Source organism: Perissodus microlepis, chromosome 4 (genome assembly GCF_051167445.1).
Source record: "Perissodus microlepis isolate ML-2025 ecotype Zambia chromosome 4, ASM5116744v1, whole genome shotgun sequence".
NCBI lineage: Eukaryota > Metazoa > Chordata > Actinopteri > Cichliformes > Cichlidae > Perissodus > Perissodus microlepis.
The window spans coordinates 4,728,445-4,742,760 of NC_140464.1; the positions used below are offsets into that span (position 1 = coordinate 4,728,445).

Here is a 14,316-nt window from a genome sequence, read left to right on the forward strand (position 1 = left end):
TATTGTTTTAGTAAGTATCCAAAACATACAAGTTTCATTATATAATTTTTCAAGGGATCTTTTATGTGTTTTCACTCTTGTATGCTTTTCATACAAGTTTCACACAAGACAGATACAAATTTTATAAGATTTATATATATCTTTTCCATATGGGTATACACACTGTCAAAGATACTTGTCTTTGAGTGAAGATTTAAGGTGATAGGAAATTTAAATAACTGCAACCTGAATCTTTACTGAAGCTCAGTATTTGACAATGAGTTCAAGCTCACTGCTGTAATATATCATAATAATCTAATAGTAATTATAATATTTGCCATATTATATTTACATTACCAAAGTGAGATGACTTTAGTCTCATGAACAACATAAGCCAATTGTTATTTACTAACTAATCGTAAGATGACTGTTCAGTGCAGAAATGAAGCCCAACAATCATGTTTTTACAGTCCCTCAGATACTCAACTAATCAAAGTGATCTCATAAAGAAAATAAACGAACAAAAAAACATTTTTCTCCTTTATTTCTCTCAAACAATGCTGAATGAAACGTTTCTCGCGGTTAGTGTCATGGTTGCTAGGCAAACTGAGCAGCACAAAGAAGGCTAGACCGTCCCATTTCACAAGCCTCTCACTTCCGTACTAAGTACCCGCCCCACGTAGTCGGCGAAGTGTGCGTGCTACGAAGTGTGCGTGCTACGAAGTGTGCGTGCTACGAAGTGTGCGGTTGCTGAATTGGGACACAGCTTATGAATGTAGTTAGGAAGCACTCAGTCTAGAGAAAGTGTGTGATTGGGTGAATGTGGCATGTTGTATAGAGTACTTTGCATAATCCCAGAGAGTAGAAAAGTGCTATATAAGAATCAGTCCATTTACTGCGAACAGAGTTTCGTCATGTTACTTTTGCACTACTATGTTCCGGCACATGTTGTTATTAGTTGGCTTTATTAAGGTACACATTAGGCTGACATCTGGGCCAGCACAGGGCCAGCAGTGTGTCTGCAACTGGCCCGTGGCTGCACACAACTTACACGTGGCCCACATACCGCAATGAATGACGGCCCTTTGGCGGTCCAGATCAGGTTTGCCAGAGGTAATCCACACATGGGCCAGCACAGGACCACCAGTGTGTCTGCAACTGGCCTTGTGCTGGCCCATGTGTAGATACATATTGCTCTATGTTGTACCATTTTAATAATTGCGTGGAATGAGTCTTGAGTAGAGTGTTTTTAACAGGCAAAAAAATATTTCAATAAGTGAATAAGTAAATGTTAAAATTTTGTCTTTGTTTCTTTTTTTGCTGATCCGAAAATTGATCCGATCCGTGACTTAAAACCGTGCTCCGATCCGAACTGTGAGATTTTTGATCCGTTGCACCACTACATATAAACATATACATGTTTGCAGGATGGCATTTACTGTAGACTGTACTTAACACTCGAACAAAACTAAGAGTCTAATATTGCTCCTTATGTGGCTGTAATAATTTGTATTATTAGTGTTTATTTATTAGTATTTTTAGGAGAAGAATGTTCAGTGCCTTTTTGGAGTGCATGGATGGGTTGAAAGTGTGAGTGTGGCACTAAAGCTTTGGCTCTATCCACCGAGTCTTACAGAGTTCTAGAAATTAATACTAATACTACTAATTACTACTATTAATACTAAATTACTACCATTGTGCAAAATTTGCAGGAGAAATATTTTAGCAATACTTTTAAAAAGTTACTTGGCTTCTTGTAACAGGCACGGCTTGTTTATGTTCCAGTCTGCTTGTTTTTGTTTGCACACTAATCCTCTTCACTGCACCTTTGGAGTCCTGGGGTGTTCTTATGACTCATCACATAAGCCAGGAATTTCGGGGAGAAGACATTCTTGTCATCCATGTACTGCACCTACTCCACTGTCGTGCATACTGGTCAGCCTTATTAAAGTTTCCTACAGGAATGGGGGCCATGGGTGGGTAACCACAGATGGTTGGGTGTTAAAGTCTCAAAATAATTGTGTATCATATCTTTCTGTCTCTTTATCTGGTTTTGATGCACAAATCTGTATCCAGAGTGTTATTTCAATATGCAGACCTCTGTAGTAAGACAACTAAAGAGTACACAACACTGTTTGACTAATCCCTGTCCATGTATGTATTTTGTTTATTTACTACATTAAAAAAAATATCCTACAAGTGTGTCCCTTCACAGCATTAAAATTTATAAGTGGTTAAACTTACCTGATCTCATCAACTACATGCTATTAAATATACATTATATGTCATCTTAAGACAAATCCACATCTAGGTCTGGAGCCACTTTGCTCTGGAGATATTTTATAAGCATCTTACATTTTTCATGTGAATTTTGAACATGACTGATGTTCAGGTCAAGTGAGTTAACTCGGTCTTTGGTCTCTGTCATACTGATCATTTCTTCCTCTCTCACAAGCTTCCATTTAGAGAACCACTCAGAGAGTCCTCTCACTGTGTGGATATAGATGATGGTGTCTGTAGTGTAAGAGCTTAAGGCATCCAGTAGCTCCTTTCTGTAAGAGAACACACTACGAGTTAGTAGGTGAAGGTCTGTTAGTCTCTGTTAGGGACACAAACAAGAATAAATGTAAGCAAACTGAAATAATGTACTCTGCTCCTGTCATTCTTTGTTTTGTTTTGGGTTTTCTGTTTTTGTTTTTTTTTTACATATGATAAAAGTTATTTAAAATTTGATCTGATTTTTGTTTTTGTCTGCTCTGATACTGGGTTCTTGGGATTTCCTCTCAGCTATGGTTACTCTTAAAATACCATATGCCAATGTATGACTGCATATTTAGGACCAATAATGGATTGTTGAAGTTTCTTTTTAACTTAACCCTGTCATGTATGAATTATGACAACCTCTATCGGGATCTTTTTGTTAAGTATTTTTTATTCATCTTTAGGCATGAAAAGATCAATAAAACAATAAGAAATGTGGAGTGGCACATCAGTGTCCAATGTACTGGTTTATGTGCAATTATACCATCAACACTGACACAAATACAAGAAAACAGCCTTTGAATAGCTGTCCACTGTAGTGACCACTATGCATGAAGGGGTTAACATGTCTGTGTACTTTTACAAATTTAAATGTAAGTATATCTGTGTATTTAAGCATCTTGCTATTTCTACTCCAATATATTTGGATGTAAATATTGTTCTTTGTGTTCTATAATCTTTATTTTAAATAGAGCAACTTTTAAAGTCCAGTTAAAGTTAAATTATGATGATTATTATATACACATTAATGAATAGATATTTCAATGTATATGATTTTGAAAAGTATAATTCTGTATAGTTCTCTCATTTATTATTATACATTTTCTTTGCCTTTGTAATAGGCGAGGCATTTGTATGACAGTAAAACAAAAAACCCTATTGCTGTCTATGTAAAACAAAAAAACAGGAAAACCATAAACACATTTATTATGATGCCTATACTTCAGTCTTTGCTGTATTCAGACTGGACAATTGCAAATGGAATAAATACTCTTTATCTTTTTCCCAACATCCTGTTTGTTGTCCTTGCCTGAAACACAGTCTGCTTCTGTTTTTAGCAATAGAAATGGTCATTACATTCTAATTTATTATGATGTTGTACTGACTGAGGACCTTTGATTTGTAAAACCCCTCAGATAAGTTTAGGAAGATTTCTTTCTTTCTTTCTTTTCACCTAACACACCAAACCAAATATAACCTTAACATAAACCATGCCCACTCCTGTCACATTTTCAAAGTGTGGCTGCTCTGCAAGGTACTCTTGGCAGCACATGTCAAATATTTAGTGCAGGTTACAGTAACAACAAGTCAATAATTATATCGATAAACATTTTCTACCTGCTGGTTTTGATTTTACCATTACCTTTTGGATTTTCACAATATGATAGTCACATAAGATGTGTTGGTGGCTCTGCACCTGCCCCACAAGATGAGGAAAATGTGCATGGATTGTTTACTGTTCTCTCATTCAAGTAAATGCAACTGCTCTTTGAACCTCCAGTCTTTACACATGACTGCACCTGGCAACTGTCTTTTCTGAAATCCTGTCACTGGTTTTCAAAATAACAAGATAATGCTGCTGACTCTTGCTGTCATATGCATTAAAACCTGGTTTACAGGTTACACCTGTGTCTTTACAACATTTTGCTACTGGAAATTCTCCATTATATTATTACTTAATTGGATGTGCCCTTTGTGGCATCTCTTGTCCCCAGTTTGTTATTTTATTTATGTATTATTACAAAGGTTAGAGACCAATTGAGGTTTGTGTTAACTTTGCTCATCTTGTCTTTACAAGAGTTCTTCAGTTGCGAAGCTGCCATAGGTCACTGCATTGTATAGCTGTTAGTGTGAGTTTAACATTTACAGAAAAAGATCAGTAAACCAGTGATGAGGTGTATGCTTGGTTGAGTGAGCGGAAAGGCTTGAGTCCATCAGCCAAGGAGCTTACTTACCATGCAGCGTGAAAAGGTGACAACGTCGGTGCCTTATCTAAACTGGGCCACAATCAGCCCCGATGACAAACAGCTGCCAAGAATTCCTCTGCTTCCTCTGAGTCACATGACCCAACAAAAACAGATGTTTTTACATGATGAACTCCTCAAAGCTCTTAATATTATAAAGTAAAAAAAAAAAAACAGCAATACAGATAAAACCACAACAACTAATCATTTTTCAATCAATAATCATTTTTAAAAATGTGTTTTAAAAGAGACTTGAAGGAAGTCATAGATTTGGCGAGCCTGATCTCCTCAGGCAGGTCAATCCAAAGTTGAGGGGTCCTGGCAATAGACGGCCACTTTTAAATGTAAACATTTTGAGCCAGGTGATACATGTAATTTATTAAATGTACTTATTTACTGTGAAATATTTAAATAGAAAAATGAAAAAAAAATTGCCCATAATTCCACTTAAAAAAAAGAGAATGGGTAAACCACCCAGACTTCCCCACACCCTGACACTTTGGTTGATTTTATATGAATGAACAAAGTGTTCTTCTACATTAGCATTTGTTGAGTTGTGTTTTGCGTTGATGTTGACTTTCTTCGCTCTGCTTAGTTCCTTAACTGTGCACTACAATGTGACCAGATATTGCAGACCTTAGAAACCTGTTGGGTTTGTATGTAGTAAACATCTCAGGCCATGTAATGCTTCATAAGCAAGTAGTTTAGTAATTTAAATTCAATTCTGCATCTTTTCCATATATTCTGGGAAAATTACACTGTGTAGGACCAGTTGTTGATCTCAATAAAATATTGTTGCATGTCTGTAAAACTTTTGTGTTTTTTGTAAAAGTGATATGATGCAGGAGGTAACTTAACAATAGAAGGAAATGATGCATATACCAAAGTTAGTGCATAAAATTATTACTACTGAACCTCCAACTGCTCAGATGCATCTATGAGAGTGTTCACACCAGTGGTGTCTGTAATATGGAACCATATGATTTCCTAAATCTGTTGTCTCCATATTAAGAAAAAGTTCTAAAGATAATATTCAGTGATTGGTCTCTGAAATATAGCATTGACTTTAAAGTTCCCCCAATGTATGTCTTAATTCTTTTTTTATTACAATTATCCCATGTTCTGCATTCAAACTATATTCTGTCAGGTTAAAAATGGCTTCAAATTAGGATTCAAATTTCAAATTTAAATCAGGAGTAAAAACCATTCAAACTGATGCACTGGTTAAAGTTATGAAATACCAGAGTTGATTTAAAAAATTAATGACTCCAGAGGGACAAACACAAACATTTTACACCTTTTACTGGTCACACACCAGTATTCTCGGTCTAATTTTAAATGGATATAAAAAGTCTCTATGGTTGAATGGTGACTTAAAAAACAAAGCCGTGAATGTTTTTAGTCACATCAGTCTGTACTGCCCTCTGCTGCTCACAGGAGGAAACACAGCCTACAGCTTCAGCCTCTCAGAGCTGCAGACCTGTGAGTCTTCACCGCTCTGAAGATGAAACACTGCCAGTCTCACACTGGAATCAGGGGACTGGTGCAGGAAGCAAGTTCAACAAAATCCTAGTCTAAATGTAAATTCTGAGTTTTCAGTTCTTCACCAACAATAAAAAAAATATATCCCAGCTGCCACACGACGAGAGGCACCCTGTTCAGGTGGCCTTTTGTCCTAGGACTAACACAGACAACCATTTGCACACCTATGGGGACAAGATATAATCTCCACTCAGGACAGATGGCGGATTAGTACCCAGAATTGTAGTGCTGTGAGGAAACAGTGTTAGACACCACAACACTGTGCTCCTCACTTTGGACAACTTTTTTTTTCTTTTTTAAAAACGTGTTTTGCTTTTTGCCTCTAATACAGTTGGTTGTCTCGGTTTGTTGCTCAATGTCATTTTTGGAAACACGTTTGTGTTGTCAGCTTGTGTCAGTTTTCACTTATGAATTGAGCCAGATCCAGATTTGATCAGATGCCATCCAGATGTTATCCTGTTTAATGTTTAATCAGGTTCTTTTAAAGTGCATAACTACTCCTTTAACTACAAACCACATTTCTGTTTCACAAAGACTAATTTAATTCTTCCCACTGATAATCAGTGTTAGTTATTTTCAGCATGGATGTAATTCCACCGCTGACCACAATGTGAAGCTGTTGCACGTAAAAGCTCACATACATAAGCATGTATTTGAATCTGTAAATATCCAAATGCTGAATCAGTGACATTATCCCATATTGTTCTGTGGATAAGAGGCCTTCAGCCAACAGCAGTAACAGTGTTGTTAAACCAACTGTGATCAGAGCAAATAAGGTTCCTGATCTTAAATGCTTCAGGTGTCCCCAAAGAGTGAGAAGGAGCAGCAGTATAAGGAGTAGAAAGAACAGATATTTTGTTGAAATGTAGTGAGTAAGTACACTATAAGGTAAGTAATAGAGAGAAAACCTCAAAAATCAGACAACCTCCTATAAGCGAGCACTTGACATCAGAGGAAAGAGAAAACTCGCTTTTAACAGGAAGAACCCCACAGCAGCTCTAGTCTCACGGAGAGTCACTTGCAGCATGGCTTCTTAACCCTTTCCTCCTGCATTTTCCTGCTCAGTATGTCAGATGTTTAGCTAATCCTCAGCCTCTCTTAGAAATAACAATATTCTAATAAATATAGGCTGTTTGTAGCTTTTGAGGCCAGACTAAAAGCTAGGCTAAACTAGCAGGTGATTACTACTTGCAGGTGATTCAGCAGTTTTGGATAAATCATTTGAAGATTAGATAATGACTTATTTCATAGTCTAAAGGTTTGTAGTTAAAAGGGCTACACTTAGTAAGCTACACAAACCGTCAGAGTGCATTGTGGTGAAACGGGAACAGGAAGTAATAGAATACCCACACCAAGAGAGCCAACAACATGTCAGACCACCTTCAGTACATTACAGGTTTTAGTTCTCTCATGTAAACATTTTTCATCTAATGGTAAAATCTGATGCCATCAGCAAGTACCATCAGTAAATTGCTTTATCTATACTTTCCAGCACCACGCCTTTTAACCTGAAAGAAATGTATCTATTATCAGTCTCTACTAATGTGAAGATATCTAGAGTGGCATGCTGACCTTTCAGCTCTTACATAAACTGCATACCTTCAAACTTTTTCTTGCACAGTGAACGAAATCTGTCAACAGATGTAGAAACACCTACCAATGTACGCAAACAGTACTTAAATACATACCTCAATGACTGTCTTGATAACACACAAGGATAAACGCACAAGATAAGATAAAAAGAGAAATAATTTGTACCTGCCTGTTTTGTTTTTGCCTTTACCTTCCTGTCATGCCATGAATGTTTCTGTTTATCAAAAAATTAAACCAGTTTGCCAACTGTGGTACATGTGCAGCACTGAACCCGAAACCATGTTTTTAGTGCTCACTGGGTCGACCATATGAGCCACAGCTGCAACAAGAGAAGCTTTCTTTTATTAATGGTTAGTTTTCTGAATTAGGAATTTAGGGTAAGTATAGGTCTACTTTTAAAATTCATGTATTGTAATTGCCATGTAACAATAGTTGGTCTCCTTTGAATCAAAAATTTGTTTGAAGGCATTTTTGAAGCTCAAAATGCACTTTTAGTGTCAGGGTTACAATTAGGTTATGGTTAGTTTTAGGCTGAGGGTTATGATTAGGCATTTATTTTTGATGGTTAGAGTTAGGGTAAGGGGCTAGGCAAAGCATTATGTCAATGAGATGTCCTCGCTAAGCTATGAAAATGAGTGTGTGTGTGTCATTTAGTATGTAACTTTTTATCTTTATTTTTTTCTGTTTAACTTCAGTGCTGGCATCTGACACTGAAACCACTTCCCACTAAGAAAACAGTCATCAGCAGTGGGGTTCAAGTGTTTTGCTCATTCCATGAGTTCATTGCTGTCATTTAAGCGAACAGATACGTTTCACCAGTTTGTCGACTCCTGTACATGTGCAGAAAGAAAACTACATGTACAGGGGTACTGAACCTGAAATCTTGTTTTTACTGGATAACCAGCTCTGCCATCTGAGCCACGGCTGCAACAAGCTTTTTTTCTGAATTAGGTCTCCAGCTAGAAACATGTTTAGGAGCTTTGTGTATATGAAAAGCTGCATTTACATTCAAACATTTAGACATAAAACTGGTTCATCTTTAGATTCAGACACCTGTTTTATGCTTGAATACTTCAGAGGTCATCAGCAGTGGGGTGAATCGCTACCTTATCGTGGTGGAGGGGTTTGTGTGTCCCAGGGATCCCAGGGGCTATGTTGTCTGGGGGCTTTTGCCCCCTGGTAGGGTCTCCCATGGCAAATTGGTCCTGGGTGAGGGACCAGACAAAGAGCGATTCAGAAGACCCTTATGAAGAAAACATCGAGGGAACAGTTTACCCTGCCCGGGATAGGGTTACCGGGGCCCCGCCCTGGAGCCAGGCCCGGGAAGGGTGCCCGAGGGCTGGTGGCTGGGCCTTAGTCCATGGGGCCCGGCCGGGCACAGCCCAAAGAGGGGACATGGGCCCATCCTCCCGCAGGCCCACCACCCGCAGGAGGCGCCATAGGGGTTGGGTGCAATGGCGGCAGCCAGGAGCGGAAGCCCTGGCGGACTGATCCCCGGCTGCCAAGACTGGCAATAGGGACATGGAATGTTACCTCTCTGGTGGGGAAGGAGCCTGAGTTAGTGCGTGAGGTTGAGAGGTACCGGCTAGATATAGTCGGGCTCACCTCTACGCATGGCTTGGGCTCTGGAACCAGTCTCCTGGAGAGGGGCTGGACTCTGTCTCAGTCTGGAGTTGCCCCTGGTGAGAGGCGGCGGGCTGGGGTGGGTATTCTAATATCCCCTCGGCTTGCTGCCGGTACGTTGGGGTTTTTCCCGGTGGATGAGAGGGTTTGTTCCCTGCGCCTTAGGGTCGGGGAATGGGTCCTGACTGTCATCTGCGCTTATGTGCCGAGTGGCAGTTCAGAGTACCAAGCCTTCTTAGAGTCCGGGGGGGGGGGGGGTGCTGGAAGGTGCTCTGTTGTCCTGCTGGGAGACTTCAATGCTCACGTGAGTAATGACAGTGAGACCTGGAGGGGCATGATTGGGAGGAATGGCCTCCCTGATCTGAACCCAAGCAGTGTTTTGTTATTGGACTTCTGTGCAAATCACAGTTTGGCCATAACAAACACCTTGTTCGAACATAAGAGTGTCCATAAGTGCACGTGGCACCAGGACGCTCTATGCCGCAGGTCGATGATCGATTTTGTAATCGTGTCACCAGACCTGTGACCATATGTTCTGGACACTCCGGTAAAGAGAGGGGCTGAGCTGTCAACTGATCACCACCTGGTGGTGAGTTGGAGAAGGTCTAGCAGAGGCCCCAGTCCGCGAGATCTTCAACGCACACCTCCGGCAGAGCTTCAACAGCATTCCGAGGGAGACTGGGGACATTGAGTCCGAATGGACCATGTTCAGCGTCTCCATTGCCGAAGCTGCTGCACGGATTGGTGATGCGGCTTTAGTGATGCGGCTGTAGTGATGCGGACGCTGCACTGGTCCGTCATGGTGAAGAGGGAGCTGGGTGTAAAAGCAAAGCTCTCAATTTACCGGTCGATCTACGTCCCTACCCTCACCTATGGCCACGAGCTGTGGGTAGTGACCGAAAGAACGAGATCGCGGATACAAGCGGCGGAAATGAGCTTCCTCCGAAGGGTGGCTGGCCTCTCCCTTAGAGATAGGGTGAGAAGTTCGGCCATCCAGGAGGGGCTCAGAGTAGAGCCGCTGCTCCTCCACATCGAAAGGAGCCAGCTGAGGTGGTTCGGGCATTTGACAAGGATGCCTCCTGGACGCCCCCTGGGTGAGGTGTTCCGGGCATGTCCCACCGGGAGGAGGCTCCGGGGCAGACCCAGGACACGCTGCAGAGATTATATCTCTCGGCTGGCCTGGAAACGCCTTGGTGTTCCCCCGGATAAGCTGGAGGAGGTGGCTGGAGAGAGGGAGGTCTGGGCTTCTCTGCTTAGGCTGCTGCCCCCGCGACCCGGCCCCGGATAAAGCGGATGAAGATGGATGGATGGATGGATACTTCAGAGGTCTTAAAAGCTGGAAAACAATCGTTCAAGACCACTTAACAAATTGCAAGAATGTCTGACACCTTGAAAACAAAATATAAAGAAATGAAAGGCCACTCGAGACTTTTGAACAGTATTACCATCAAAAGTGTTGATTTGAAGGCCAGTTCACCTCGAAGTGAACCAAGTGTGCAAAATGATGAACATTTGTGTTCAGAGATTTACAAAACTGTGATTTAAAATGAGCTTTACATTTTGTAATTGCTTATATAGTTCCATTTTAATGTATACACAATTGGAAAGAACTGTAAAAAATTTGTTTTTGCTAATCGAGTTTTAAAAAAAAGATAACAAAATACATTATCGAAGTGATAGTGTACAGATAGTGTACAGATATGCAATACAAACATAACAAACTAAACGTCTTGATGCATTCTCAATCATCCAGGAAAGTAAATCTCCAAAACGCTACGTCCAGATGAACAGAATCAACTTTTGGAGATAACAAACTAAAATACATTACAACATACAAACCCAGTCTGAGTGATCACACACTGGGTTTATAAAGATTAAATGCAACATATGCCAATCATTATCTTGTTGGAAGTGATAGGCTTGTAGTAACAGGTATTCACTTTAACAAGAAGAAAAAAATAAAGAAAAAGAAGAAAGAAATACCATACTAAAAAAACATTGCATTACAAGGACTTATTGGACATTGAGCTTTAAAAACTGGTTCCAGCTTTTGAAAAGAAAAGAAAAGAAAGAAAACCCTTACAGTACATATATTGCAGTATTATCTGTTTACTCAGAGATTATACTTTCTGTTTCTATGGAGATTTATCTTGTTGTCTCAGAATAAAATGGACTTTCCAGGATGCCTTTGTTTTTCTCTGATTTTCGAAGACCTTTCTTCAGAGAGTCACAAATCTTCTGCCATGAGTCGATCTCTGAGCTCCAAAGTGCAGCTCTGGCTCGGATGACCTGGGAAACTTTTGCCTCACAGCCTTTTTCCAGACTGGTGCTGTCTCTGTAGATGAAGAAAATATCCATGCCAAGGAAGAGAGCATTGAGAGCGATGAACCCAGCCCTTGATGTCTTTGAGAGAGCAAGAGATCCTTTCAGAGCTGCCTCACCAATATCTGGGATATCTGCGGCCAGCCTGCTTGCATTACGTAATGCTTTTCCTTCCTGAGCCAAAACTTTACCAGCACTCGGAAACACTTTGGCAGCAGAGGTAGCATCAGTAACTAAGTCAAAAGTACCATTTCCAACGGTCCAAACTTTAGATGCAATCCTGCTTACTCCCACAGCCATCTCTACCTTACTTGTTTCTATTCCACACACTGGTTGATTGGTCACGTTTTGCAGACAATCTTGAAGAATCTGTACATCTTCCATAAAGTTCTTGAAAACTTCACCAGCTTTTGTTTGATGCTTATGATTAACTTTCATCTCTGCTCCAGTGGTCACAATGCTGTTAAGACCACTGGTGACTCCCAGCCCAACACCAGTCATTGTCAAAGCTAGAGATGTTCCTGCTGTTACAGGAATTAATGCCAAACCAACAATGGACAGCACACCACCAATCGCCCCTGCTGAACTGCCTGCCACACTGGAGATCTTTGAACCCTTACTCATCTTGTCTAGCTGAACAGCACACTGCTCCAGCTCATTTAGGAACTCCAACATCCTGGGCTGGTGTTCTTCGAACATACTGATAAAATTCTCACCAGCCTTTTCCTTGAACATGAACACCATTCGGAAGTTTGGGTCCATCCTGAAAATGCCAAAATTAAAGTTAGATTAAAAACCTTATTTTAGTAAAGGATGGAAACAATGAGATGTGAAAAGAAGGCACTACTGGCTCAAATCCCAAGCGAGTGCACCAAAAGAGGTTGGAGCAACTAAAGGGGCTGAAGAATCACCCCTTCACTGAGAGTGTGCAGTTGACATCTGATGGTAACAACCTTTCCAGTAGGTGTTTGCCAACAACCATCCATTTGTAGTCTTTGTTGAAAAATAATTCCAAAGTTTAAAAACAAACAAACAAAGAGAACTGCATTTTCTTCTTTAATTGCAATAATTTGATAGATTCTTTTATTGTGAGCTAAGCTCTAGTTGGACCACTAGTATTAGTGAAAACATCCAGCTGTTCATTTATGGTAGAGATGGACCGATCCGATATTACGTATCGGTATCGGTCCGATACTGATGTAAATTACTGGATCGGATATCGGAGAGAAATAAAAAAATGTAATCCGATCCATTAAATATCAAAAAAGCACCTCACAAAACTTGCGACACGGCGTAACTCGGCTCATAACCGCTGTACGTCGGAGCAGTGTGCTCACGTGATAGAGCGGCTGTGTGTATTTGTAGCCTCGCTACCAAACCAGCATTCCATCTCCGATGAAGTTATCCCAGAGAGAAGTAAAGCAAGTGTGTAAGTTCATCTCTGAATGTTTGTAAAGCATTCCCACGTTAAGCTTAACAACCGATATATGGAGCGACTGCCTCTTCTTGCGGCTACTTCAATCGTGAAACTGATTAATGATCAGCTGATCGGCTTTTCTGTCCCGAGTCCGTCTCTCTTGTTTGTTTTTGGCCCACTTTGTGCCAGAAAGAGGAAACCAGCGGCTGAACAACAGCAGCACGTTTAAGCTTGATAAGCTGTTGTTAGAATTTATTTAATATTACTTTCTACACCAGGATTCTTTTCTATGTAGCTGACGGCTGGTAACTGTGCAGGGGCGGATCTAGCAAAGTTTAGCCAGGGGGGCCGATAGGGCATGAACAGGGAAAAGGGGGGCACAAAGACATACTTTTCTTTCTTATTCTCATTTAAAATGTCTAGCTTTTAATAAATAATTATCCGAATCTTACACCCAAAGTTTTAATCTTATGTAAAATGTATATTAGTCCATTACTGTATATAGTAACTGTTAAGTCTAATATAGCCTAGTAAGCTATACTACTTTTTCCTTTGGGAAGATACCATCTGTGCAGTCTGCAATTCTGTTGAAGAAAGATGTTGAATCTATTTAATTATTCTTGAAAAATAATTTATTTCTGTGCATTTTTTTTCCCCACACTGCATCAAATTAAAGTTGATTACGTCGATTAAGCATCATGAGGTGGGGGGTGGTTCCCTATGTTTTTTTTGCTGGGAGTTTGCAACCCTATTAGTTAGGTTGCTTAATATTTCTGCTAAGTACTCTTTAAAATACCAGAATAGGAAGGATTGAGTAGGTTTAAGTTTATTAGATTGATCAGTATTGCTGAACTATGAAATATTTTGGGTGCAGTGTATTTTTTACATACAGGTATAACAGAATAGCTTTAGTGTTGTTGTTTATTTAAACTTGAGTATGAACTTATACAAAATGCAGCAATATATTAAGAAAAAGTTTTATTGATTAAAAAACACACTATATCGGATTCATATCGGTATCGGCAGATATCCAAATTTATGATATCGGTATCGGACATAAAAAAGTGGTATCGTGCCATCTCTAATTTATGGTGCATTTTTTAATGTTCTACAATCTTTTCTTTTTTCAATTTTTTGAGGTACAAAATTAACCTGGTTATGTTTTGACAAAAATCCTTATTAAACTTAAATCTATTCTTTTGCTGACCCACTGATTCACAATGGTTCCTTTAAATCTCTCACATGACCATAAATAGCATCATAAACGCCTCACTTTATAGCTATGGAATTTCAGATATTATTCTGACAGATAAAGATTATATAATTAATTACTTG

The 14,316-nt window shown here is 39.8% G+C and overlaps 1 protein-coding gene across 1 annotated transcript; it reads right to left on the reverse strand.

Annotated features, from left to right (window-relative positions):
* Positions 1-10,929: 10,929 nt before the first annotated feature.
* On the reverse strand, positions 10,930-12,501 carry LOC146388073 (apolipoprotein L3-like). Its single transcript, XM_084924764.1, has one exon. The coding sequence runs from the start codon at positions 12,324-12,326 to the stop codon at positions 11,388-11,390; it is 939 nt and encodes a 312-aa protein (XP_084780890.1). The 5' UTR covers positions 12,327-12,501; the 3' UTR covers positions 10,930-11,387.
* Positions 12,502-14,316: the final 1,815 nt, after the last annotated feature.